The following is a 27513-nucleotide window of genomic DNA, read 5'->3' as shown; positions in this document are numbered from 1 at the left end:
GATGATGACCAGCTGTTGACCGCTGCACAGCTCTGGGTCTGACAAGACTGCTCTGTTGCTTGGGGACAGGGTTGCTTCCTACCTGCCTTAACTAAATAAATATTAGCTGGAGCCTGTATTATTTTAATTTAAACAAAAAACAATGACTGTGTCTGACAGACTCGGAGACTTCACACTGGGTCCCTGGGATCTGATTCTGGAATCTGGATTTTCGGAGAGCTGCTGCAGGCTGCACCCAGCATGCTTTGAGTGTGTGTAAATCACACACATGCGAGTGTACAGACATCAACAAACGCACACTGACTCAGCCCTCAGCTGAATTCCGACTCGCAGGCAGGCTGGTCATGAAGCTGATGTTGTTGTTCACGCCTCTGCATGCAATGACATCAGCAAAACAAAATGACCGAAAAAATCCAAAAACAAGCCAGGAAATTTGGGAATTACGGGGGCCATTTGGGAACTCATGGTGCCCCATTATTTAAACCTTAAAACTGGTAAATACCGAGGTATGAGAGTTGGCGAGTCATTCTGCTGTAAAAGTATAATTGGCAGCCATTTTAAATTATCTTGTCAGAGAAAATTCATCATCTTTAGCCTCATACAAATTGTGTAAGGCCTTCATTAGAGGTGCTTTTCATCTTTGCCCTCCTGTTAAACATCCAACGTCTCCTTAAGGTCTAGCTATGATTTTACAGGCTCTAGGTCACCCTCCTTTTGAGCCTTCAGCCAAAGTAGATTTGAAATTTCTATCATGCAAGACTGATTTTGTTGTTGCTATCACTTCTGCAGGAAGAGTATCTACATTGCAAGATTTGTCCTCCAAATATTCCTATTTAATTTTTCATAAGGACAGAGTAATGTTACATACCCAACCCATCCTTTCTACCCAAAGCTGTGACAGAAAACATTAACCAATCTATCAACTTACCAGCCTTTTTTCCCAATTTCCAAAACAAAGGGGAATATACTCTTCATTTGTTGGATGTTCATAAGTAGTTGCATTTTTATCTAGAGAGAATTAAATCTTTCAGAAAATCTGATCAGCTTTTTATTTTTTTTTGGATGTCAAAAAGGGTAAACCAGTTGCCATTAGCACTCTTCAAGAAAAATCTTGATGATTGGATGGGAGGTAGGAAATTCACACCGGGGATCACTTCTGTGGCTCTGCTTGACAGGGGCACAGGAAAATAATTCTCTTGGATGGCAAAAGCCAGGAATACCGTTTGGCTAGGCTTATAGCCTAGTACCTACCTATGAACCTAATACTACCTTAGCTAAATGGTTAAGGGACTGCATTTTGTTTGTGTGTGAATCCAAACCTCAGCAAATCAAGGCTCACCCACTGTACTAGATCAATGACAACTTCTCAAGCGTTTTGGGCAAAAGTTTCGATTGATGTTGTTTGTTCAGCTGCCTCATGGTCATATTCTCACACCTTCATTTCCCACTACAAACTGGGTATTGTGTCTAGAAATAGAGCTGCTTTTCATTCTGCAGTGGTTCATAGGTTCATAGATTCATACTAAGCTAACTGCCCTTGCGAGCCATTTTAAGCCTAGCTAATTATCCCTTGTGAGATCAAACTCTGCACCTTGTGTTTGCAAGGCAAACACCTTAACCATTAGGCCACCCTCCCAACAGTGCTCAGGAATATCCTTCCATAAAGGCCACCCTGGATTATTGTAGCTAGGGACTCTGTCCCACAAGTCGAGGAAGAATGAAAATAACAACATCAGATAAAGAAGATATGTACTTAACATAACATTCCATCTGTGTCTTTTTCATTTTTCCTCGGCCTTCCCTTTGTCCATCTAGTGAATGACCTGATGGATATGCTTATAGAAACCTCTGTTCCTTGTTGAGCCCCTGTTCTTTCTCTACTCTTTTTTAGTAATTTTCAGAATTTATGTACATTTTTGTATATACCTTGGAAATATGGTAGCAGCAAACTCAGTCTCAGGTAATCAGGGGGATGAGGCATTATGGGTAGGAGAGGAGCCCGAGCTTCGGAGCTTAAGCTGTTGAAAGTGGCTGAGTTAGATCCGAAATCCACAGGCTAGGGAAGAATGAAAAAGGGCAACACAGATGGAACATTATGGTAAGTACATAACCTCTTTGTACACAGTAAATAAACACCACTCCATTTATTATACAGGAGTCATTGTGTCATATAATGAGACACACTGAATGGTTGTATACCTTTAATTTGCTTTCTGTACTATGCCACTGGTTTTCAGAACTAATAAAACTATGCACAAATCTACACATTAAATTACTACTTCCTGTAAATGCATATTTAAATGTCTGATAACAACCATTTCAGATTTTCATCATAATTCTGCATATGCTTGTAGTGAATTTCCAACATCTTATGAGTGCAAACAGAAAATGCAATAATGCGTATAGAACCATTATTCTCTGACAACTTTTCTTTATATCTTCCCTTTGAATATTTTTATCTTTGTTTATTACCATAATTTTCATCATCTGTCAGGTATTTTCTGACCATCTCTTTAGCAATTATTTGTAATAACTTTTTGCATACAGCTTCTTACAAATATATTCCACCTCCTGTTTGAAATGCTTTCCACTTGATACAAATCTTTTTGTCCTTAGAACTTGAAGAAACCAAATTTTGGGGATGCCGCTGTTTGCATTTTAAGAATTATGAAATGCTGATTCTTTATTAAATGTTTGCTTAGTCCATTGTACCCTGTTTAATGAGTAATGCTGTAGCTAAAATCACAGCTGTTCTAGATGTATTATAAGAAAAGTCTATACTAATTATATTTGTATAAGGTAACCTGTAAACATATTTCCTTTAACTATAAATACTGACATTTTTCAGTAAAATGACAATGTGCTATTACTTCAGAATCATTGTCTTTCATTGTCACCCATAAATATCCTGCTCTTATCATTGTACCTGTTTGACTGTAAATAATAGTGCCGATTCAGTAAAACGTAATTATGTTTAAAGAAAATTGAAGTAACTTCACAATCATAGTCACTTTGTGGTGCAACTCCATTGATTGATTATAGAGCATCTGAGCCAAGTCTATGACAAATGTTTCCACACAAATCATTTACATCACAATTCCAGTTTTGAAATAAATCAAAACTAATCTTGTATGCAAGATAATTTCTTAAAATGGATACAAAACATTATTTAGTGTTCTTGTCAAATGTTCCAAAAAGCAATTATTGCATACTACACATGTCCTTCCTGGAGGATGTTTAGAAGTTTTATGTGTTTTGGATATAGCATGAGACAGAATGCTAAAATAAATTGGTATATTTTTATCAGAAAAATGTCTTTTTAAGAAGTTAATTCAGTGTAACTGCGCAAAGTGCAGATAAAGTTACAAAAAAGGTAACTGACAGGCGTATGAAAGTGTAATGCAGTACATTTCTGAAGAATAAGAGAGAGAATCATGACTGTGGAGCAAGTGTGAATGTGTAGGTGAAAAGAAAATCAGGAGATGGCTGATAACTACGGAGAAAGTAAATAAGAGAAGAAAAGGGGTCCTACTGAGGGACAAAAGCTGAGGAAACAGCAGTGGAAGAATTTGAGAAGAGGAATTTCAGAAAGAAACTGAGTGCCACTGGAGAATTGGTTTCAAATGTGTTACACAGTGTAAGACTATATAATGATACAGTGATCCAGCATAAATAACTTTCTTTTAATCTTTGTGTGAAAATTTATAATTGGACAATTTAGACTTGAGCCACATAGAACCTTCAGTACATTTGTTGTAAAGCCAGCATTTGCTATTATTCATTGCATTACAAATTTAGATTATGTATTAGACTTGGCAGCATTATTGTAAATAATGTACATAGTTGGTAATTAGTTTGTAGTGAAAAAAAATTGTTTTTTTATGATACTTGAAAACCTGATGCATTCAGCAATATGTCTAATATCATGTAAATCTAGGTTTACTGTGAATGCTTGATGCACAAGTCAATAAAAAGTTATTTTATAAAAAAAAAGATTCTGTACTAGATATAGTTTTGAAATGCGTGTAAAGAAAGTGTTGCATGCAGAAGAAAATAACTGTAAATAAAATGATTGCATGACTTTTGCCTTCCATATAATAGTAAGAACTTGATTTCAAAAAGTGTAACCTGCAAGACATGACAAAGAAAAAGTTAATAGATGGCAAAAATAATGAAATATAAACAAATGGAAACTACATTTTACTCCTGGGGAGAGGTTATCATTGAATTCGCTTAGTATAAATCTGGCAAGTTCCAAAAGGCAGGTGGCAAAGTTATATTACAGCAGTTTTGGAGGAATTATGTGTGGGAGGGATGAGGAGTGTGTAAATACAGAATTAAAAATATTAGTTTTATTTATGACTTTGAATGGTGATAAGTACTTGGGTAGGATATTGACAGCCTGTTGAGTACTTTGGTATCCGTTTCTTACTCTCATGTTTGTTTTGGTTGTCATTAATAGATAAAAGTAAACCATGTCCTTGGGAACAATATTTTCTCTAATATAGTTTGCTGTTCACTGAACTCTGTGTCAAGTAAATATTGTATCATTTTTGTTTTCAGATACGGAGAGCCTTCCGAAGTATTAGAAATACGTTGCCTGAGATTATGTACGTTTTCCTGTTATTTATGTTTACTGTACTGATGTTTTCTCTACTGGGAATGAAGCTGTTTAAAAAAAGGTGAGCACAGTTGTATCGGTTATCTGTCTTTGTATATCCGCCTTCTGCCCTGTTTGTAGTGGATTATTCTCGTGGTCTGCATATGCCCTTTGCTTTACAGTATTTCTTAATTTTTTCCTTTCCTGTTTGCTTCAGCTTTACTCGTGCTGTCATAAACCTTCTGTAATGTCTTGTTCTCCCCTGCCTCCACCACACATGTACATTTCTTTCTGTTTTGTTCTGTGTTTTTCTCCTGGTTAAAACTATTGCCCTTCATTAGGTTCCATTGGCTAGCCACTGACACCGACCCACCTTTGGTTATTTGCTTTTGTATCCTCCACTGTAATGTGTCAAAGTAAACAGCATTTTTCTGTCCCACTCTCCTCTTTAATTTCTTTCTCCCTCACTTCCCCTTGCCCCTTTAAGATTTATGCTTCACTGCTTGTTATCTTGTTTAAGTCTTTTCCATTTTTGCTGATTTTTCTACCGCTATTACCACCCTTTAAATGTGTATTATGGAGGATATATTTACACAAATAGCAGAGATCTTTCAAGGCATAGTGAGGTCAGACTATCAGATTTATTATATTACTATTCAATTTCTAGTCCTTTACATACAGTGAGGCAGGTCACCCAGCATGGCAGTTACATACAAAGATTTCTGCAAATATGTATTAGGGAACAAAAAACTTAAGATTCACAGTTTTTCCTCTCAGTGGTGTATTTATTAAGGTCATCACCATCAGCTGACATTTTGAGCACCCATACTGGGGTGTGTAGGTCTTTGTTTGTGGACCTTTGTGTCAGAAACTTCCCCATGTGGATGCACATCAGTTTTAGCACGTTTGACATATCAATAATGTCTGACTCTCGGTCAAAGCACTACATTCAGAATTCTGAAATTGGCTTGGTTTATTCAGGCCTCTCCAGCAATTTTCAAATATTCCTGGTTAAGAAACTGTATTCATATTTATAACTAAAGCATGATCAGAAGGTTTATTGTAAAGCTATGTGTTTAACCTTATTCAATTTTGAGAACATCCCATCTCACTGGCTGGATGCATATTTCCACTAAATAAAAAAGGTCTGGTTAAGAATTTTCAAAATTAAGGGATTTAGTTTACGAAATGCCAGCCATAGTTAGGCTGTATTATTTCACAACTGATTGTGACTCATAAAAAAAAAAAAAAAAAAAAAAAACTTGTTTTCCCACCTTACTGAACTAGAATAGTCCAGTCTTCAGAGTTTGCTGATCTCTGGGCTTTGTCTTGGTTCCTGTGCTATTTCCATATCCTTATTTGGATAAAAGGAAGCGTCTTTGTTCACCAGTGGGAGTGGGGAGCACTGAGCGGCCTATTTGTCCCTAGAGGAGTGGTTCCAGCCAGAAACTTGTAGTCTATTGGCCATTTTGGGTCAATTCCTAGCTCTTTTCAGCCCCCTGTAATAAAGCCTGCTTTAGTGCGCTTTTTCGCTTGTATTCAACTCAGCACAGCTCCTCGTGGTGTCCTGCAGAGTTCTACAAGCAGCAGAGAGCAAAAGAGTGACTTTTTCCTGATTTAAGTATTTTTTCTGGCTTTTTGATTATTTACTGCTTAGCGACTGCATTTTCTCCAGTTTATACAGCTCTGCATTCTATTTAAACTGTTTTTGTGTTGATTAACTGTTTTGCACTTTTAAAAAAGTTATTTGTTGCTTAATTTTACCTGTAGGCTAACACACTCAAGTGCGCTAGCCGTTTAAAAGCATTTATAGCATTTACTGTCTGTTTTTCCTCTGTTTTCTGCAAAAAAAAAAAAAAAAAAAAAAATTTTCCCGCCTTACTGAACTAGAATAGTCCAGTCTTCAGACTTTGCTGATCTCTGGGCTTTGGCTTGGTTCCTGTGCTATTCCATATCCTATTTGGATAAAGGGAAGCTTCTTTGTTCACCAGTGGGAGTGGGGAGCACTGAGCAGCCTATTTGTCCCTAGAGCAGTGGTTCCAGCCAGAAACTTGTAGTCTATTGGCCATTTTGGGTCAATTCCTAGCTCTTTTCAACCCCCTGCTATAAAGCCCGCTTTAGCGCGCTTTTGCATGATTTAGCACGGAGTTGCCCATAGAGCACCATCGGGCAGCGCCGGTTAAACTATTTCTGGCTCCGTAAAGTCTGCTCTTCAATTTTTCCCTTAGAACTTCTCACTTGCAATCTAAACAGTCTATTCTCTATCTCAAAAGCTCAGCACTTGTTCCTAAAGCATTTTTATATAGGTAAAGTACTTATATACTAAACAAAGTACTACATTAGCCTAGAATCCCCTTGAGTACCCATTTCCCTATAGGTCCCTTCTGACTCAGTTACACAGCAAACTTTTTCACTTTTTCTAGCATGTCGAAGGGTCAGTTGCTAGCGTCCTCTCCTGTTCAGCTGGTGAATCTGGGCATCTTGAGGCAATGTTACAATTGCCTCATGTACACAGACAACCCACTCCTTCTCCCACAAAACACAAATACTTGTGAGAGATGCAACTATATAGCCAAACTGGAGGCTGAGCTCTCTCAACTCACGACTGGCAAGACCAGACAGGAGGAGAAGGAAACCACGCACACCACAAACCCAGTTTCACATAGAACTATCACAACTGCAAAACAAACACATGAACACACAAAGACATACTCGGAGGCACTGATCAAAAGTCTACCAAAACTACAGAGGCCTCCAAAGCAGACACCCAAGCAACTGCCACCTCAAGACATAAGACATGCAACACATAGTTCTCAAAGTCAGTGTGCTAAACAGTCACAGCCCTGAAGGCCAAACACAATGCCAGACACACTTGTTATAGGTGACTCCATAGTCAGACACACTGACGTCCCACTCACCAGACTGAACAAGGAAAAGATCACAGTAAGCTGCCTGTCGGGCGCTAGAATCCGCCACATAACGCAAGCACTCCAGTCACTCCACAGCAAGTACAAGTATGACTCAGTCATTGTCCATGCCGGTGTGAACGACCTGAGACCTACCTCCCTGGACTACATGAAAAGAGACATAGAGGAGCTCTCAGATTATGTAGCCCAGGCCGGTATGACCCTGACCCTGAGCAGTATCCTACCCTCACCAAGAATGATGCCACAATACAGAGACAAAATGATCAGCTTTAATAATTGGCTTAATTACTGGTGTCATTCTAAGGGGATCCAATGTCTGTCTACCTGGGATGACATGCTTGACAAGCCACGCTGCTTTGCAAGGGACGGCTTGCACCTGTCACCCCTGGGCTTCCAGATATTGGCAAAGGCTCTTGCCACCCCCATAGTGCCTTTTTTAGGCAAGGCTCAAATGATAAACCTACCGCCCTAGAAAACAAAAATGGAGAAAAACTAAGGGTAATACTGCTCAATGCCAGAAGTCTAAACCTCATGATGCCCGCCTTCGAAGCCCTCCTCAGTATGGAGAACATCGATGTCTGTGCTGTGACTGAAACCTGGTTCAAGGCTCCTGAGAGCACCCCAGCACTATCAGGTTATACCTCATATCATGCGTTCCGGCCCCAAAATCCGGACTGAACTACAAAAGGAGGGGGAGTATCCATATTCATAAAGGATACCCACACCTCCAGGTTAGTGGCAACGCACGAAGCATCGGAGACCATCCAGGTGCAATTAACCATAGGTAAAACTGCCCTACAGTTTGTAGCATACTACAGACCACCTTATTAAACTCAGGAAACCCACACAGCCTTCCTGAAGACACTGGAGAGTATGAATGTCTCTCCAAACACCATCATATTGGGTGACTTCAACTGCCCAAACATAGACTGGGAACATTACTCAAGCCCCAACACCCTAGCCCAAAGGTTCCTGGAGTTCATAAACTCAAATGCTATGGAACAACTAGTCACCATTCCCACAAGAGGAGAAAATATACTAGACCTGATCATCACAAACATGGTGTCAAAATGCTCCACACCGGAAGTATATCCCTCATTGGTGAGATCAGACCATAAATTAATCTCATTGGAGATCCACATCCTACCCCACCCCAGCAAAAGACCACAGTGAAGAACTTCTCAAAAGCAAACTTCACACTTCTTAAGACTGGATTGGTATCCTTCAAGGCCCCGAGCCAGTGGAAACCACGACCCACGAAGCTGAAAACCTTACAAATACCTTCTACGAGCACCTCCAGGAATGTATGGATCAAGCAATCCCTAATAAAATCAAGACCCTTTCCACCAAAGGCAGGCCGGTCTGGTGGACCCCAGCCATGAACAAACTCTACAACAAGAGGAGAAAGCTACTACATGACAGAGCAAAATCCCTAAAAGGGAAGGCATCTCTGATCAATACTAGCAAAAACTACGATCACTCATAAAATCATCCAAGGCCAACTTTGAGAGAAAAATCGCTAATGACACAAAAGACAATCATAAGGCCTTCTTTAGCTATGTTAGAAACCTGGGTGGAAACTCCCAGATATGCTCAGAATTAGTCCAAAATGATAAAAAATCACTGAACCCACAGACATTGCCAACATACTGGCAGGCAGGTTCAGTGCAAATTTCTCCCCAAAAGGAAAAATATCTATCCCACCAGAGTCTAGCCTCCCAAACATCTCAGATGCCCAGGTGAGAGCTGCTCTCTCTAAAGCAAAAAAACACAGCATCAATGGGACCGGATGGTGTCCCCGGCTGTGTGCTACACGAACTCAATGAGGAACTAAACCCACACATAAGGCTGCTGTTTAATCTTAGCCTTACTACAGGATACGTACCCAAAGAATGGCGTACGGCAACTGTGGTCCCACTCCACAAAGGCGGTGCTTCTACGGACCCTGGAAATTACCGCCCCATAAGCTTGATGAGCCTTGTCTGCAAAGCTATGGAGAGGATCATAATGGAACTCATAAATAAAGACATTGGGGACCTACAGACACTGGATCCTACCCAATTTGGCTTTGTCAAGGGCAGATCCTGCCTCTTGAACTTGGTCGACTTTTGAAACAGTCACTAAGGCCATTGATGAGGATAAGGCAGTTCACACAGCCTACCTTGACCTAGCAAAAGCGTTGACACAATACCCCACTCGGGCATCATAGAAAAGCTCACCAGCTTAGATGTAAACCCATATGTCACAAGATGGGTTGCATACTGGCTCAAGGACAGAACACACAGGGTTAGAGTTGCTGGTGCCATGACAGACTCTAAGCCGGTCACGGCGGTGTCCCACAGGACTCAGTCCTGGGCCCCCTCTTGTTCGGCATTTATTTTTCTGAAGTGCAGGCAAACATAGGGGATTGTGGCTGACAAAATTTGCAGATGACTGCAAACTGGGCACCATAATTGACACTCCATCAGACACAGACATCCTCCAGAGAGGTCTCATAGAAATGGATAACTGGTGCCAGAGCCATGGCCTTAAGCTAAATGCCAAAAATGTATAGTCATACCCTTTGGGAAAAACAAGGTAACCCCTAATTACCACATAGGTGGTAATCCATTAAACACGGAAGAAGTTATCAGGGACCTGGGGACCCAAGTTGACAGTAACCTCTCTTTTGACACTCACATTGACAAAGTGGTTAGGAAGACCTTCTACATTGCCCACCTGATCATGAAGGGATTCACATCCAGATCAGGAGAGGTCATTGTACCCCTGTACTCTTCACTTATCAGACCAATGATTGAGTACAACGCCCCATTCGAATGTACCTTACCCGACACCTGCAGCAGTTGGAAAGACCCCAAAAGTTCCTCACCAAAAGGATAAAGGGGCTCAAACATATGTCATACGATGCCCGACTGAAGAAACTCCAGCTCTATTCAGTCGCATACCGTCTGCTCAGAGGTGATCTGTGCCTGACATACAAGGCCATGTCCAACCCGGAATGAATGGACATGCTCCACCTCAAAAAATCCAAATCCACCAGAGCCACAAGAGCAAGAGACTTAAACCTCAACACGGATATAAATAGGATGTGCTGGAGGGACAGATTCATCACCCAGAGACTCCCTACACTATGGAACAGAATCCCAGTCTATGTGAGGTAGAGCCCCTCACTGACTCTGTTCAAGAGAAATCTTGACGAGTGGATGGGAGATCGTAGGTTTACCCCGGGAATCATCTCTGTGTCACTGCTGGACAGAGGCACAACAAACTAATGGGTATAGTATTCTCATCCTAAGGGCTAGGCTTATAAATGCCCTAGGGCAGATAGCCTAGTATGAACCTATGAACCTATAAACCTTCCTACATAGATAGATCTGAAAACCCAAGTACAGTCATCCATGGAATGGGTGCTGCATGGCATCAGAGTGTGGTAGATGTAATGTCTAATGTCCACTGTCCTACACAATCGGTCAACTTCTTTTTTTCACCTGTGTAACTGATTCTGCAGTCTGCCATCCTGTGTGTGGCTTGGAGACTTTCCTATCATGGCTGCAGCAGACTTATTGAGGTTATCTGTGCATTTAAGTGGTCATAATTATGATCTCTACTTGGACAGAATATTACTGTTAGGAAGATGGAAAAAGAGTTTGGATCACTGGTAGAACCTTGTTTAACCCCAGCTCAGATGGTAATTTCATTTGATAAACTATCATTGAGAATACCTTGGCTATCTAGTTATGGAGAAATCCTGGATAGCCAACCGAGGAAACACTGTCCACAGTGCTTCACAGCTGAGGGATTCAATATGCTTGTCGGGCCATTGAAAGTCTACAGGTTCTAGTTCTGCTCTTGACAGTATTTTTAGTTCTTGTGAGCAAAATAGAGAACTTGATCATTCCATGATATTGTCTAAGTGTACAATTCAGATTTTGTTCGGAATTTCTGAGCATGTGGCATCACTCAGTTCAAAGGTATAAGATTATATGAGGATGAAAGCAATTCATGCCTCTAATTTCCGCAGTCTGACTTCTGTTTCTTCTTGAAAATTATTCTTTTGTATTTCTTTCAACTTCCATATAAAGTTCTCATTGTTACAAACTTGGAAGATGAATTTGGAAGATGTCCTTACATTCACTGCTGTGGTATACTTTGTTTGAGGATTCCCTGCCGTGGAAGCTCAACGTCAGCCAGCATATCAAAGCCTACTGTTGCTGTAAGGTACACCAAACATCACACACATGCTCCTCACGTAGCATTGGGCACGAAGGTATGTCCAGGCATACCATCCTCAGAACTTCTTTGTCACTAGTCTGAATGCATCTCCACATCATTGATCTGAATGCCTGCATAATTTCTGCCAGTTTGAATGCATCATTGTTCACTGGTTGAATGCATATGGCTTGTTTTGCTTATACTGAGCTGTTGCAGATAAGTACCCCATTAAGTTTTTTTTTCTTTGGGTTTTTGTTGCTCTGGGGGGGTTAATGTCATCCAGGAAGAGTAAATGCCAGTGTGGGAGACAGATTCCCCATAAAGTCTTGCACGGTAAGTGTCTTTTTTGCCTAGGAGCTTCTCACGATCCTACAACCTGTTCAGTTTGTCAGACTTTTATATCGAAAACCCTTAGTACTCTTTCTTCCCTTTCTTTGTATCTTGAGAACCAGTGACTTAAGGGTATCACTAAAGATACAATGGAAGGAACTTCCCACCTCGAGGGTCAGCCTTTAAAGAAGAAGAAGGTTAAAAAGTTTAGACCGGAATATTCATTTGTCAAGCCTCCACCAGGTGTTTCTGCCATGGTTGGTGAGAACCAGGAGACTTACCTGGCTTTGTTGTTGGATTCCTCTGCCATGACCAGGTTGTAGTCCAGAGAGTATCCTGCTTGCAGCACGTCTGATGAGGCTTTGGAGGTGTCCATTTTAGATGTTCATGGGGAACCACGGTTGATTACTTCCAAGGGGCCTAGGGGTGTTCTGCAGATTTTAGTTAGGGAAGAAGTTTCTACTATGGTTATTGAATGCAGTCCTGGGTCAGCGTCTTCTATGTTTTATAGGGCAGATGTTCCTTTAAAGAAACAAAAAACTAAACATGTTTCTCCTGCTCCTAGGGATCCACAGAGTGAGCAGCAAGCCTTTACTCTGGGTTTTTTAATGCCTTGATGGCATTAAAGCCCCCTCAAGGAGTTTCTGTTTCAGTGCCCCCTTGGTCCTCTACTCCCCTTAAATGGCACAGGGAACAAGATTCCTCTGAGGAGGAGTCATATTCTGATGAGGAATCCCTTGCTTACTCTTTCCAAATTCCTTCTCCTTTAGACTATGGGTCACAGGAAGAGGAATCTAATAGTCCTGATGCTCCCTTTGAAGAAATTTCATTTGGGGATACAATCACCAGGATGATGGAATTTTTTAAATGGGATTGTGCTCAGGTCCCTGAAATTCACAAGAGGTACTAGGAGTTGTTACAGGTGGAATCTCCAAAACCTTCTGCTATTCCTCCTGTTTTGGCTGCTTTGTTGGATGTTTTTTCCAATGCCTCTAAAGCTCATGATTCTTTGCCCCCTGCTCCCAAGAAGGCTGATAGGTTTTATAGTGTGCCTGAGGGTTGCAACATTTTGTACAAATGTCCTGCTGCTTGACCCCTCAGTGGTGTCTGTAGCCTGTGACAAGCCCTCTCAATTGCATCCTTCGCCCAAGTTATTGCCTTCTGATAAAGACAGTAGAACCATGGAAAGGTGAGCTAAGAAGATTTACACCTCAGCTACCTGAGTTTTAGGGCTATTGACTGTCAGACCCATATCTCTAGGTATGTGTTGGCTCTCCTTTCTCAGGCTTGTCATTTTATTTCTGATCTCCCTGATTCTGATGGTAAAACTTCTACTCTTTCCCTGTTATTGACTTCCTATCAAGTGGTTCATCATTCTGTCAAGTGTAGCTATGATGTAGCAGATGCTTCTTCTACGGCTGCTGCTTTTGGTTCAATGATGAGAAGGTACTCTTGGCTTAGGCTTCAACCTTTACCTGATGATATCAAGGCTGAGTTGATGGATGCTCCTCTTGGCAATAAATATTTGTTTGGGGAGGCAGCTGCTGGTTTGTTTAAGTCCCTACAGAATAAGGGGAAGGCCTTACAGGAACTCAAACATGTTTGTCTCTCCTGTACCTACATTTCAGAGAAACTATCCCAATAAGCCAATCTTTGTTCACAGGCAATCTGGCACTCCTACTAAGGGCAAGAGGAGTGGCAAGCGGGCTTCTCCTTCTAAGGCTACTCAGACTTCAGGGAGTCAGAAGTCTTCCTTTCCTGATAAACCAGATTCTGTATGAGTGTCTGTCTCTTCCTGGTAATATTCCTCTTTCCACCTTTCTCAGTCTGTTTGTGTTTGCCTTCAGATTACTTAGAATTCTTGGGTTTTGTCCATTATTTGCCAGGGGTATTTCATGGTGTGGTAATCCTGTTCTGCTTTTATGGGCGTTCCTCAGCCTCCTCAAGAGCATCTTCATTTTTTTCCCCAAGAGGTTCTTGGAGACCTTATAACTCAGTGTGCTATTCAAGAGGTACCCGTGTCCCAAAGGGGGAAGGGTTTTTTCTCAAGAATGTTTCTAATACCCAGAAAAGAGGGTACTTGGGAGACCAATTCCAGACCTCCCTCATCTAAACACTTTTTTGAAGGTACCCACTTTCGGATGCTATCCCTTTAGACTGTTTTTCTCTTTTGCTTCCTCAGGCCTGTATGGTGTATCTGGAGCTCAAGGATGCTTATCTTCATATTCCAATCCATCCCAGGGAGTTTCTGAGAGCTGTGAGAGCTCTGCATTTCATGGCATCCACCATTCCTATGTTCCCTCAGGCAAAACTCCACATGAGAAAGTTTCAGTTGTTTCTGAAGTCAGTTTGGCTTCAGTATGCACATCCTCTAGATTTTGTCATTCCTCCTCTTCCTTGTCTCAAGAAGGAACTTCAATGGTTGATCCAGCAGTTGTCTCTAAATCCAAGGCTCCCTTTTCATCCCCCTCTTTTTCAGGAATTGTTCACAGATGCTTCAGACGTGGGATGGGGAGCAACTTTTGGCTTCCTGAAAGTACAGTGGGTTTGGTTGTCTCTTCAGCAGAAGGAGCACATCAGTGTCAAAAAGATGAGTGCTCTTCTACTGGCTCTTCAGGCTTTTCATCCTCTTTTCTCTCCAGGGCCTCTGAAGGTATTCACAGACAATACCACAGTATTGTAGTATATAAAATAGGGAGGAATAAAATCTTATCTTCTTTACAGGTTGGCACATCTGGTATGAAATTTTGTTGTCCAGTGACATTGTCCACCAGTGGGGTACTCCTCAAATAGATCTATTTGTCTCCTCTGTGAACAGACAACTTCCTCTATTTTGTGCCGGAGTCCCAAGTGGAAAGTGGATGCCCTCTCTTTTTCTTGGAAGGGGATGTTTCTGTATACATTCCCTACCCTTCCTCTCATTCCAAAAGTCCTATTCAGAATTCAGCAGGACACTCCCAAAATCTTGTTGGTGACCCCTTTTTGGCTGAGACAGCATTGGTTCCCTCTTCTTGTGCATTTAGCCAAGGGCAGTCATCACAAGTTACCTCACAGGGTGGATCTACTCACACAAGACAAGGGATCTCTCATCCCTCCCAATCTATCCACTCTTTAACTGACACTGTGGATGACAGGATTTTGAGTCCACCTAGATACTTTTTTTCTGCGGATGTGCTGAAGGTCTTGCAGGAGGTGAGGAAACCTATTACTAGGAAACTGTACTTACCAAATGTAAGAGGTTTTCTGTTTGGTGTCTTTCTCATAACCTGGACCTACTTATGGTGGATGTTCCTTTGGTTCTCTCTTACTCGTGTGAGTTGCTTAATGCTGGTTTGGCCTGTTCTTCTGTTAAGGCCCACTTCTTTGCTATCTTTACTTCTCTGCCTTTATTAGCTTCTAGATTTGAGGCTAAACAATTCCTTAAAGGTGTCCTTCACATTAGACCTCCTTAGAAGCCTGCTCCTCCTCCTTGGGATCTTAGTTTTGTTTTGGAGAAGTTGACTCAGGCTTCCTTTGAGTCTGCTGCTTCAGCTTGCTTGCAGCGTTGTTCTTGGGAGATGGTCCTTTTGTTAGCTCTTACTTCTGCCAGATGGGTGCCTGAGTTGCAGTCCCTTATGGCTTTTCCTCCTTTTTTGATATTGCATAAGAACAGGGTGTTCATGCATGTACTAATCCTTCTTTTATTCCTAAGGTAGTTAGTCACTTAATAAGTCTGTTCATTTGCTTACTTTTTTACCCTGTCTGCAATCTGACAGAGATGGTGCTGCATACTTTGGATTTGAAAAGACAACACAGATTTTATCTGGATATGACTAAGGCTATTAGAAAATCTGATCACTTGTTTGTTTCTTTTCATCCTAGATCTGTAGGATTAGCTGTATCCAAGCAAGCTATTTCTTCTTGGATTTCAAAGGCTATTTCTTTTTGTTATACTTTTCATGGTAAGAGTCTTCCTTCTGTAGAAGCTCATTCTACTAGAGCTGTGTCTTCTTCTGGTGCGTTTTTCAAGGGGTTGGATACTAATTCTGTTCTTGAAGCAGCTGCCTCGACTTCTGTGCATACTTTTACCAAGTACTATAAGTTGGATGCACTCTCCAGAGCTAGAGCTGGCTTTACTAGGGCCTTCTTTCATGGCTTCCTAGAAGGCTCTACTGGTTCTTCCTTCTCCCGAGTTTCATCCTGAGCTTTGGCATTCTCCCAAATGTAAAAAATGCTGCAGAAGTGAATGTAAGGACATAGCACAGTTGTGTAAAATCTTACCATAATAGTAGAAGTCCTTTCCTTAACTGCTGCAGTTTTCAGCCCCCCACCCGTTGCTTTACCTTCCTGGATATACTGGTTACCTCTTGGGTTTCCTTGGACTGCTGTTCCTACTGAGGCAATCAGTTCTGAGGATGGTACATCCGAACATCACCTTTATGCCCTACACTACGTGAGGAGCATGTGTGTGATGATTGGAATACCTTAAACAACAGTAGGCTTTGGTATGCTCCGTCAATGTTGGGATTCCACAGCAGGAAATCCCCACAGAATACTGCAGCAGTGAAGGAAAGGACATCTACTGTTATGGTAAGATTTTACACAACTTTACTTTTTCAAAAGCAAATCCCTTGCCTCCAGTATCTGAAGACGTCCCAGCAATCATTCTAGTTATCCTGCTTCATTGTTTCTAATTTACTTTATAGCATGGTATATTTTTTCAATGGCAGGAAAACCGTTGCACAGTTTTGGTATGTCATGAGCGCAATAATAAGCTCTCTTTGCTTAGAAGGATGAAGCCCTAGCTATGACCCAGGCAACCCAAGTTTGAGTTGTGGTTTGGGTACTTGACAGAGCTGATGGAGGAGGGGCATGGGAGAGAAAAAGTGGTGACAGGGTAAATGTCTGGAGTCTTGGTAAAGGCCAAGACTCGTACAGACTGCTGAACTTAGACATTCAAGTATGGGAATGGGCATGTCCTCACAAGCCATTTCCTAGTGCCCACATAGCCTCCCACAGAATGTCAGTACTCTAGGGAAGGAGTGGCACTTAGAAACAGCTCTGACACAGTGTGTGTGATGATGGTTCCAAGTTGTGCTACTTTGCCTCCTTCCAGGCCACCAATGATTACCTCTGTTAGGATAATATTGGTGGTACCATGACTTTTCCAGTTCCTGTCCTTCCCATTAGGCAGATCCAGGGTAGTAGTCAGAAGTGATATGAGGAGAAGTTGAGCAACAGATGGTCACCTGAAATCATCCAAGAAAAAAAGGATGGCATGAGAACAGATTAGTTTTTGGCCTCCATTACATCTGTTTAGTTATTCGAGTTTTTGAAATAATTCCTTTATCTGACTTTGTCTTCATTTGCCAGTCCATTTCAGCCTTGGTTAGGCCCTCATTTGACTAGAAAGAAATAGGGGTCCTGGAATGCTAAGCCACTAGTTGTCTTTGTGGCTTGGAAGAAACAATTTGTTATGTTACCACAGAGCTAAATCTCCTCTATCTTGCCTTGTCTTGGCCCAACTTGCCGCAATGGCTTAGATCTTCCAGTGAACTCTTAGCTTTAATTGTTTGTACAAGGATTTAAATTGTTTGGTCCATGTGCAGCTGTCGATCTGTTGGTGCCTCCTTTTAATCTCCAATTTTAAAGCACCACTTACTCCTGGACTTAGTCCTTCTGCTCCCAAAGATATTTTTTTGTATATGACCTACCCATTCTCTGCCCGCATACCTAACATGTGATGACAGCTCTTCCTTTTGCTAGCTTGAGATGCCCTCTTTTCATGTGCAATGTATATCTTGTGTGAGCATATGTTTTAAATACAGTGATGACAGTGTAACTATATATTTAATAGAGAGGTATTGTTAATCAAGTCTGTGTGTGTTGTGACTTTTTCATCAGTGCAGGTAAATAAAAGTTGCTGAATGTACACCGTGTCTAGCTCCTCTTCATTTTTATCATGACTTTGTGTGTGTGTGTGTGTCTGTGCTTTAATACGTACATGTACCTTATGATAATAGAGACTGGATATGTGGAGTCGGATATAATGCTACTTTGACACCAGATTCTTTTCCCCTCATGTTGCGCCAGAATGTGGAACTTCTGAAGCAGGATTTTTTTCCTTTTCACAGATGCCAGTGCAGTTTTAGTCATTTGCAACGGCAACCCTCTACGTTGTTTTTTCCTAGTTATGTGAGTTAGTTTGTTACAGTTAGCATGTTATGTTAGTGATAGGTTTAGTTTTTTATTAAGTAGATTATTTTCCTGCCATTAGGGCTATTCTTGTGGTGTTTTATTGTGTGTGTTAGAATTAGTTTAGGTAGGGTTAAGTTAGATAGTTATTATGGATAAAAAAAAGTGCCTTGCTTATTGGGCATAAACTTCCATCTCAGGACACCGATGAGTGATGCATCTGATGCCTCTGTGCTGCTCATCATGAGTCCCCTTGTGCTGTTATTGAGAGCTTTGGCTTTCTCACCATTAATGAAAGGATGGCTAAGTTGATGCTGAAGGGTTGTCTTTCTTTAGGTGACTTTTCTTCAGCCTCCTCTAGCAAAGGGACAAGTCGGGTCATAAACAGGATGCTAAGTTCCCCAAAGTCAAGAAGTGGGATTGTAAGTGGTTGGCCCCCTTTTCTGCCATATCTGTTTCTAGTACACTGGATCAGAAGGTCCCAAGACCCTCTGATTACCATGATGGTGTCTGCTTCACTATCGTCTCCAACTCATCTGAGCTGTTTGCCTTCAGAGACAGAATCTCAGAGCTGATCTCCTTTGATTTCCTGCCATGGGGCTGATCTCCTTTGTCTCCATTATCTCAGAGCTGATCTCTTTCGGCTCTGGTTGCTGGTAAGGACCCTTTCCCTGACATTATTGTGCCAAGCCCTTTCCTGGCAAGATGGACTCCTCCTTGGTGGACCTTTTTCCCTTCTACTCCACAGGAGTTTTCACCAGAATGCTTTTCAACTCTTCCTTGGATCTGAGCTTCTCTGACTCGGATCCATAAGCAGGATCCGTTACCTGGTCAGTGATCTTACAAGCCTCCCTCGATGCCTTCCTTGGCTTGGTCATCTCAGTAAATTGGGAGCTTGAAGACAATAGAATTGGAGCAGTTGATGTGATCCTTTTAACAGGCACAGATGGAATTAGGCCTCATTCCATTAGCTCTGGGTCCTCACCTTGAAGCTTTGGCTTCTGTACCCTGTTTTTTCCCTTGGGCCCTACAGATCTGAGGTCTTCAGAGATTGTTTTTCATTCCTTAGATAAGATCCATTGGCCTGGCTGATCTAAACTCTGATGTCTACCTTGGTTTCCTTGACTCCAGTTATGTTATAGCCAGGCGAACCTCGGGACCAAACAGGTCAAGGCAGGGGTCTGAAGGTCAGGTTCAATGATTCCTGTTTTGGGGCCTTCTCTCCCACTTGGAGCCCATGCTCTTGATAGTTTGGTCCCAGTCTCAGTGTCAGGACAGGGTGAAATGGCATCTTTGAACTCTAGGTCTTCTGGTTATCATTGGCCCTCTTAGCCTCTGCATTGTAGAAAAGATGTTCTCCCATCAGGCGAAGGAGTGGACTAGTACAATCAGTGTCGCTCCCTTTTTCCATGTCCACACCTGTGGCTGCTACTCAGCTTGCTCAGGGATGGCTCGCTCTGGGTGTCTCTAGTCTTTCTCTCTGCAGGGCTACTGGCATCTTCCATTTCTCTTCCAGAGTCTCCAGGTTGGGAAATGACCAGTAAGAAGTGGTGTAAGAGGAAGCACTTGGACTAACCATAAGAGTCTGTCACTGAGGACATTGACCTCAAGGAAGGAGAGGTCTCCCCAAATCCCCCCTACAAAGATGACTTTTTCAACAATCTTTTGGAGCTCCTTTGTCAGAGTGGGAGTTGGACTGTCTAATCCCCTTATCCAGAGGAGTTGGTGTTATTGGAGGCCTTTGGGGGGGGGGGGTTGTCCGCATCCTGGTGGATCCCCCTCCAGATGCACTTATTGACCAGGTGTCCTGGAGAGCATAAAAGGAGCCTGATATGGAGGAACCAATCCTCACCCCTCCTAAGACTGGCAACACTGGAGTAAGGGCCCTGCCATGGATGCAATCTTGGTGGAGGTGGCCCACTAAGAAGAACATTTTGGAGGAGGGTTCCTCTGTCCTTCCCTTGAATAGAGAGTCTCTGGCATTGGTCTGCTTAGGGAAATGCACCTATGCTTCAGCCACATCCACCCTGAAGGTGTTAAATTATCTAGCTCACTTGACTAGGCTTCAATGAGACATTGTGTCAGAAATGTCAAGAGTAATTAAGACACAGCAGACTCCAGATTTCCAGAAGACTCTGGAGACTCAGCTGTTCACCTTCCAGTCCATTGCTAACGTGTCCATGCTTTCCAGTATGGCTAATGACACTTTCCAGGTGGCTGGTGCCAGCACTGCTGTGCACTGCCACACTTCGAGGCAGTTGTGTGACTTTGCATACTGCTTTAAGGCATCCCTTATCAACACCTCATTTCAGGCCAAAACTTAAGGACATTATAACCAGGAGTGAGCAAATCAAAAAGGTGCTGTCTGCTGTTGAAGTGCATTTTGTTACCCCTCAGTGGACCTTTACACAGTACCACAAGGGAGGAAAACATCTATTTTCAGGAAAACAGAGTAGTCCTCTCAAGAGACGACATCTGAGGGTTCCCCACATGGTGGAGGGGGGGGCAACCACAACAGACACTGCCTTTGTGGCTGTGGTGTTCTGCAGAACCATGGCTTCCATCTGCTGGAGGCCCTTTCAGTGACCCTGAAGGGTTGCTCAACTGTCCTGCTTTGGAGGTAGTTGGGAGTCAACTGGCTGTACACCTGCAAGCTTGGGAGGCCGTCACCTCAAATGCATGGTTTTAAGGGTCATATCCAGAGGTTATTCAGTCCCATTTTTACAAGTTCCAAGTATAACTCCCAAACAGCTGCCAGATGTTTCACCCCATTAGAGAAGAACAGCAGCCACTGAAATACAGAAGCTTCTAGCAGATTGAGTCATCCAAGAAGTCCCACCAAACCAACAAGGATCTTGGGTCTGTTCAAGGATCTTTTGAGTTCCAAAGAAAAACAAAGACCTCAGACCAGTCCGGGATTTGAGCAAGCTGAATCAGTTTCTAAAGCAGACCAAGTTCTGGTCTCTGTAGAGGAAGGATGACTGGAGGTACTTGGTCCAGTGCAAGAACACTTACCATCCTATAAAGATTGCAGAGCGGTCTAGGAGATTTCTGTGCTTCTGGCTGGGTGCTGATCATTACCATCTCAGAGCACAGCCGCTGCCCCCCCCCCCCCAGTGTTCATCAAGTGTATGTCAGTAGTAGCAGTCTGGCTTAGGTTGCAGGCATTCCAGGTCTTTCCCCTACCTGGTCAGTTGGCTCCTATCTACCCCCATGAAGGCATCCCTAGTCAGGCCAGGGACACTTCACTCCAGCAGAGCAGTTGCTTAGGGATCACAGTCAACTATCAAAAATCTAATCTCCATCCATTTCAGACCCTAGAGTTTTTAGGTTACCATTTGGACACTCTCCCAGTCTGCAGAACTTTCAGAGTGTTGAACCTGTGGTGTCTGGTAGATTCCTTGCTTTCTTACAGTAAGCTTACAGCTCATCTTCTGCTCAGGCCTTGGGCCAGTAGGGGTGAATATCTGCTGCATTGTCTCAATGTCCATAGGCAGTTGAGGTTGTATTTGGACAGAACAAAGTCCTTTAGAAAGTCTAATCAGTTATTTCTTTACTTTTCTAAGAATCAGCTGGGGTGCTCCTGTACCTAAGGTTGCTCTCTCCAAATGGTTATCTAATTATATTTCCTTTGGGTGTAGTTTGAGAGGAAAATCTTTGCATCACAACCCCAAAAGTCAGACTTCCAGAGCTATGGCTACTTCCACAGTTTTTTGTCCAAACTGCTTTGGATGACATTTGTGCAGCTGCTACTTATGTAGGTCTTCACACATTTGTATCCCACTACAAACCTGGATATTCAGTCAAGATGTAGAGCTTTGCGTGGTTCCACCATATTGCACAGTATCCTTTCATGAGTCCTGCCTAGGATGTTACATCGCCGGGGACTTTATCTCACAGGTTGAACCCAGATGGAAAAGACAACATCCGATATGAAAGTTATGTATTCACCATAACACTAGATCAATATTGTCTGTTTCTGTCTGGTTCAACCTTTCTCTTTCCTGCCTTCACCTTCATGGCTATCTCCTAATCCAAAAGGTGACTGAACTGAGGAGATTGCTTCTCTTGTTTTCTTGAGGTCCTTATTCTCTTGTTTTCTCCCTTCAGGGATAGGTCCTATTTAGAAAGAGGGGAAAACTCGATCTGAGGTAGACCAGGTGGAGACTGGCAGGCTGAATTCTTTAGAAGTTGTCTGTTATCAGATCCAAGTCGGAGTCGACAACCCACAGGTTGAACCAGATGGAAGCACAGAACATGGATCTGTTGTTATGGTGGGTACAAAACTTTTATTTTTCGTATTTTCTTTTAACAGTTAAAATGAGACATCTGAGTAGACTCCCTGAAAAAGGGTACTAGATCAATCAAACTTGTTAGATTTTCATTTTCTGTGAAATTTTTATATGTATTTTAGCTCTGCTTCAAGATAGCAGTGTGAGCCATGTTACAACCTTACTGGTTGATTTTGTTTTGTTGTGTGACCATGGAAGTAGTACATAAGTAAGGTGATGTGGGAGAGAAGATCTCCATATGGAAAGTGCAAGGGGCCTGTTTGTCCAGTAAAAAAGAATGTTTTTATTGATTTTTTTTACCTTTAATTGTGGCAGGTAAGCCTTAAGGCATGTTTGACAATTCAGATATTCCTTGCAATTAGTTTTAATTTTACTTTTTTGTACTGGAGCCTATTGCAACAAGTAGCATTAGTCTTTTTGCATGTAAAGTTACCTTTTCAGTCTTATGTCTCACTGCTGCATATAGTGAATTTATTTACCCACTTTTCAATCTATTACTGAACCATTAATCCAGTTACACTTCTTCAGTTTTTAATTAGTCTTCTCAGTGATCAATATAATTGAAGCTGCATAAAACCTTTCTGTAAACTGGAACATCTGGATTCAAGCTGTATTTCACTGTGAGGGAAATTGCAGAGAAGCCAGAAGACCTCCAGTATGCAGTGTTCCTTTAATATCACGTCACAGGCAAATGAGCAATAAAGTCTTTTTTAATACTTTTAACCTTAAAGATGGGGACATGGAAAAGCTGCAGTCCAGAAAGCAAGAGAGAAAATTCAAACATTTTGAGTCAAAGCAAAACCTTCCTTGTGATATTTATTTATCATTGGAAATCAAAGGGGTTCAGGAATCAGTAACTCAACAGGTAGGACACTTCCCTTTCTTGCTGGAAGATTAGAAGGCTGCGGATTCTATTTTCACACCATGTAATTTGATTAATTGTTCTATTGCTGATACTGACACCAGATAGATTAATTTTCAAACACCGGTACTGCAGTGCAGCATAATGGTGGGGGGCTGCACTCCTGAGTATGCCATCCTTTGGATGAGATGTTAAACCTAAGCCCCATTTGCCTAAGCTGGCAGTAGCTCAGGTGGATGTAAAAGATCCAACTGAACTCATTGAAAAGAGTGGCAGAAGTTCTGCAGTGCACTGAACAATTTGTCCCTAGTTGGTATGAATACTACTTCAGGTTTCCCCTGAAAAGAGGCCAGTGACCTAGTGGGACAACCCAGTTAAAGTATAAATTAAATATGTGACTGAAATGAAACACAAAGCAAAAACATGAGATCTGATGTTGTCTAGTTACCATTCCTCACATTAGAGTCTTGGATCCGATATTGGATCCGAGCCGGCATACTCGGAGCACAGCTTAGCTCAAGCTCCTCCCCTCCTATAATGCTCTGCCGCCCTACACTCCCTCAGATCTCGTTTGCTGCTCAGTCAGAAGCAGATTGTTCAGCTCCTATTAGTGTAAGTGTTTCTTGTAAGGTTTTTTTACATTTTTTGTATTTTTTTCTGGGTTGTAGTGTTAGTAGGTAGTTTTCCTTTAACTATTTCCTCTTGGTCGAGTCTTACCCTTTCTTTAAGTCTTGTTCTCAGGGTTTGTGTTTCGGCCTAGTTTTTGTGGTGTGCAAGTAGTTGTTTAGTTTGTGTGTGAGTGTTTCAGATGGATTTAGCAGGCTTTCCGAACTTTGGCTTGTTTGTTGACTTTGTTCTTTGTTTCCCGGTTCGGTTATGTGAGATAAACTTTTGGGTTTTAAAAAGTGCTCCTCTTGTGGGCAGAAAATGCTTATTTCTGACTCACACGAGGAGTGCCTTTACTGTCTCAGCGGCGACCACCTCAAGGTGGAATGCAGCATTTGTGCCACTTTCAACCCGAGGGCTTTGGTTGACCATTTTAATAAGCTCCTGATTAACGGCTTGGTCAAAGGAGACTCCTTGGTCACTGGTTCCCCAGCCAAGGCAGGTTCTTCTGGGGCTAGAAAGAAGCTTTCTGTTGAGGAGGCACCGACCAAGCATCCCAGGCTGTCAGATCCTAGGTCCTCGGATCCGGCTCCAGCCAGGGCAGTTTCTGATCCAAGATCCTTAGTTCCCAGATCGTCAAGGGAGTCCACTCCTGGATCCAAGGGTTTGGACCCGAAGACATCGGATACGGTACCTTTGGTGCCTTCGCCCGGATCCAAGGATCTCTGCTCCAGACCTTCAGATCCGAGGGTAGGCACCATACCTACGGATCCAACCCTTTCTGATCCAAGGGATTCGAGAAGTATCACCTTGGATCCTTTGTTGAATTCGGTTCCGATTCGGTCGGATCCGAAAGTTGTGCCGGAGCCGATTGTAGTGGAGGATCTCCCTTTGGATCCTTTGCCTTCTAAGCAGATGTCTTTTCTGGGTAGGTCTCGTTCTAGGGAATGCAAGAGATGACACTCCGGCTCCAGACATGACTCTCCTAATAGGTCCTCCATCTCCTCCCGATCTTCCAGGAGTGTCCTCCCTGTGGATATGGACAGGATGATGTGGGCCTTCCTGAAAGCTCAGGTGGAGTTGGGGCTTTTGGCTTCTCCGGCCCACAGGTCAGAAATCCAATCTCCCACTCCTCCTTCAATCGCTCCTTATTTGACCAGTGGCTTGGATTCTCAGGGACTGTTGAGCAGAATGGAGGCTAGGGGTGTTTTGGGGCCCAGTTTGGATCCTTCCCTGATGGGATCGGCGGCTGGTACTGTTTCTGTTCCCCCGGAACAGGCCACCCGGCTCGTCGAGCTTGTTGAGCCGGGGTCTATGGAGTTGGATTTGGGCCCGGGCTTTCAGACCAGTCTCTTCCTCTGGGCACCTCGGCCTTCGACAGTTCCGGTCCAGTGCCATTCGGTAGAGTGGCGGGATGGTGGGGGGGGTCCACCCAGCTTTCTGGGCTGCCAAAACATCTTTCTCTGCTGTCAGAGCTGCCTCTTCCATGCACGGTCATCATACCCAGCCCCAGTATCTAAGCGGCTTGTCTCATCCTGCTTCCGGTCAGCCCATCTGACTTGCCTCCAGGGGGATGTCCCCCCCACAGGGGTCCCCTCTTCTTCTGAGTCTTCCCCGCCATCCCTGGCAGAGGAAGTTCCCTGGAAGAGGACTTGTAAGAGGTGACATCTTGACTCCCCTATAGAGTCCCTTACCGAGGATACTGATGAAGGGGATGGGTCCACAAGATTTCTGCCGGAGGACATCTCCTTTGGAGACATACTCGAGATCCTCAAGGCCAAAGGTGGTTGGTCTACCCAAACACCAATCTCTGAGGAAGCCGTATTTCTGGAGGCTTTCGGTACAGGGTCATCTACCTCCTGGGTGTCCCCCCTGCTGATCCTCTAATTGATTTTGTGACCAGCAGAGCTTGGAAGGAGCCAGATACCATGGAGCCAGCGCCCAAGAAAGCGGACAAGTTTCTGAGCCCTCCATCAGATAGAACTTTTTGGTCCAAAGCGGTCCCGGTTGATGCTATTGTGGTGGCCGCTGCCACCATAGGTTCATAGGTTGGTACTAGGCTATCAGCCCTAGGGCCTATACAAGCCTAGCCATAACAATTCTCTGGCTATCTCTTCCCACACTATTGACTTCCCTGGACTCCTGTCTAGCAGGGCGACTGATGTGATCCCCGGGGTGAATTTCCTTTCTCCCATCCAATCATCAAGGTTCCTTTTGAAGAGGGTCAAAGAGGCACTCTGCTTGATATGTATGGGCAATCTATTCCAGAGTCTGGGGAGTCTCTGGGTCAGGAACCTATCCCTCCAGCATGTTTTGTTTATTGTGATGACAAGGTTTAGATCCCTGGAGCATGTGGCTCTGAGGGATTGGGATTTCTCTAAGTTTAGCATGTCCAACAGCTCTGGGTTTGACATTGCCTTGTATGTTAAGCAGAGATTGCCTCTGAGTAGACGATATGCGACAGAGTATAGCTGGAGTTTTTTAAGGCTGTCAGCGTAGGACATCTGCTTTAGGCCTGTGATTCTTTTAGTGAGGTATTTCTGCGGCCTTTCCAGTTGTTGCAGATGTCTTGAGAGGTACATACCAAATGGGGCCTTGTATTCTATAATGGGTCTAATGAGGGATGAGTACAGTGGGACAATGACCTCCTTTTTTCTGGATGAAAAGCCCTTAGTGATGAGGTGTGCCACATAGAATGATTTCCTGACTGTTGTGACGATGTGGTTATCGAAGGTGAGACCACTTTCCACCTGTGTCCCTAAGTCTGTTATCACACTTTTGGTGTTTAGTGTACTGCCACCTATATGGTAATTCATGGGTACATGTTTTTTCCCAAAGGGGATAACTATACATTTCTTGGCATTGAGCTTGAGCCCATGGCTCTGGCACCAAGCATCTGTTTCTGTAAGGCCCTTTTGTAGAGTATCCACATCATTTGGGGATTCAGTAATGGCTCCCAGTTTGCAGTCATCTGTGAACTTTGTTAGCCAGAGTCCCTTAGTGTTGGCCTGTACTTCAGAGAAGTAGATACCAAACAAGAGCGGTCCCAGGACTGAACCCTGAGGTACTCCACTTGTCACTTGTCTGGAGCTGGATTTGGAGTCAGCTACTTTTACAGTGTGGGTTCTATCAGTAAGCCAGTTAGCAACCCATTGGGTGACATAGGGATTAATGCCCAGCTTAGTAAGTTTATCTATGATTCCAGAGTGGGGGATGGTGTCAAAGTCCTTGGCAAGGTCTGGATTGGCTGTGTGGACCACCTTACCCTTGTCCATGGCTCTGGAGACTGATTAGAAGAAGTCAGTCAGATTCAGGAGACCAGATCAGCCCTTCACGAACCCAAACTGGGTGGGGTCCAGTGTTTGAAGGTTGCCATTGTCTTTGTTTATAAGTTCCATGATAATATGCTCCATGGCTTTGCAGATAAGGCTCATCAAACTGATGGGATGGTAGTTTCTGGGATCCAAGGTGGATCCCCCCTTATGGAGTGGGATAACTGTAGCTCTGCGC

At 43.0% G+C, this 27513-nt stretch overlaps 1 protein-coding gene across 1 annotated transcript in view; it reads left to right on the top strand.

Moving 5' to 3' along the window:
* The window catches only part of LOC122789817 (two pore calcium channel protein 1-like), a 2103677-nt gene that overhangs the window by 1253664 nt on the left and 822500 nt on the right, over nt 1–27513 (top strand). The window contains exon 6 of the mRNA XM_044057259.1: nt 4564–4682. Coding sequence (XP_043913194.1) covers nt 4564–4682 — 119 coding nt within the window. The remainder of the gene's footprint in view (nt 1–4563; nt 4683–27513) is intronic.

The sequence above is a fragment of the Protopterus annectens genome, chromosome 1.part2, assembly GCF_019279795.1.
Source record: "Protopterus annectens isolate FY-2018-M chromosome 1.part2, PAN1.0, whole genome shotgun sequence".
Lineage (NCBI taxonomy): Eukaryota > Metazoa > Chordata > Ceratodontiformes > Protopteridae > Protopterus > Protopterus annectens.
This window is presented reverse-complemented; position numbering and strand designations above follow the sequence as displayed.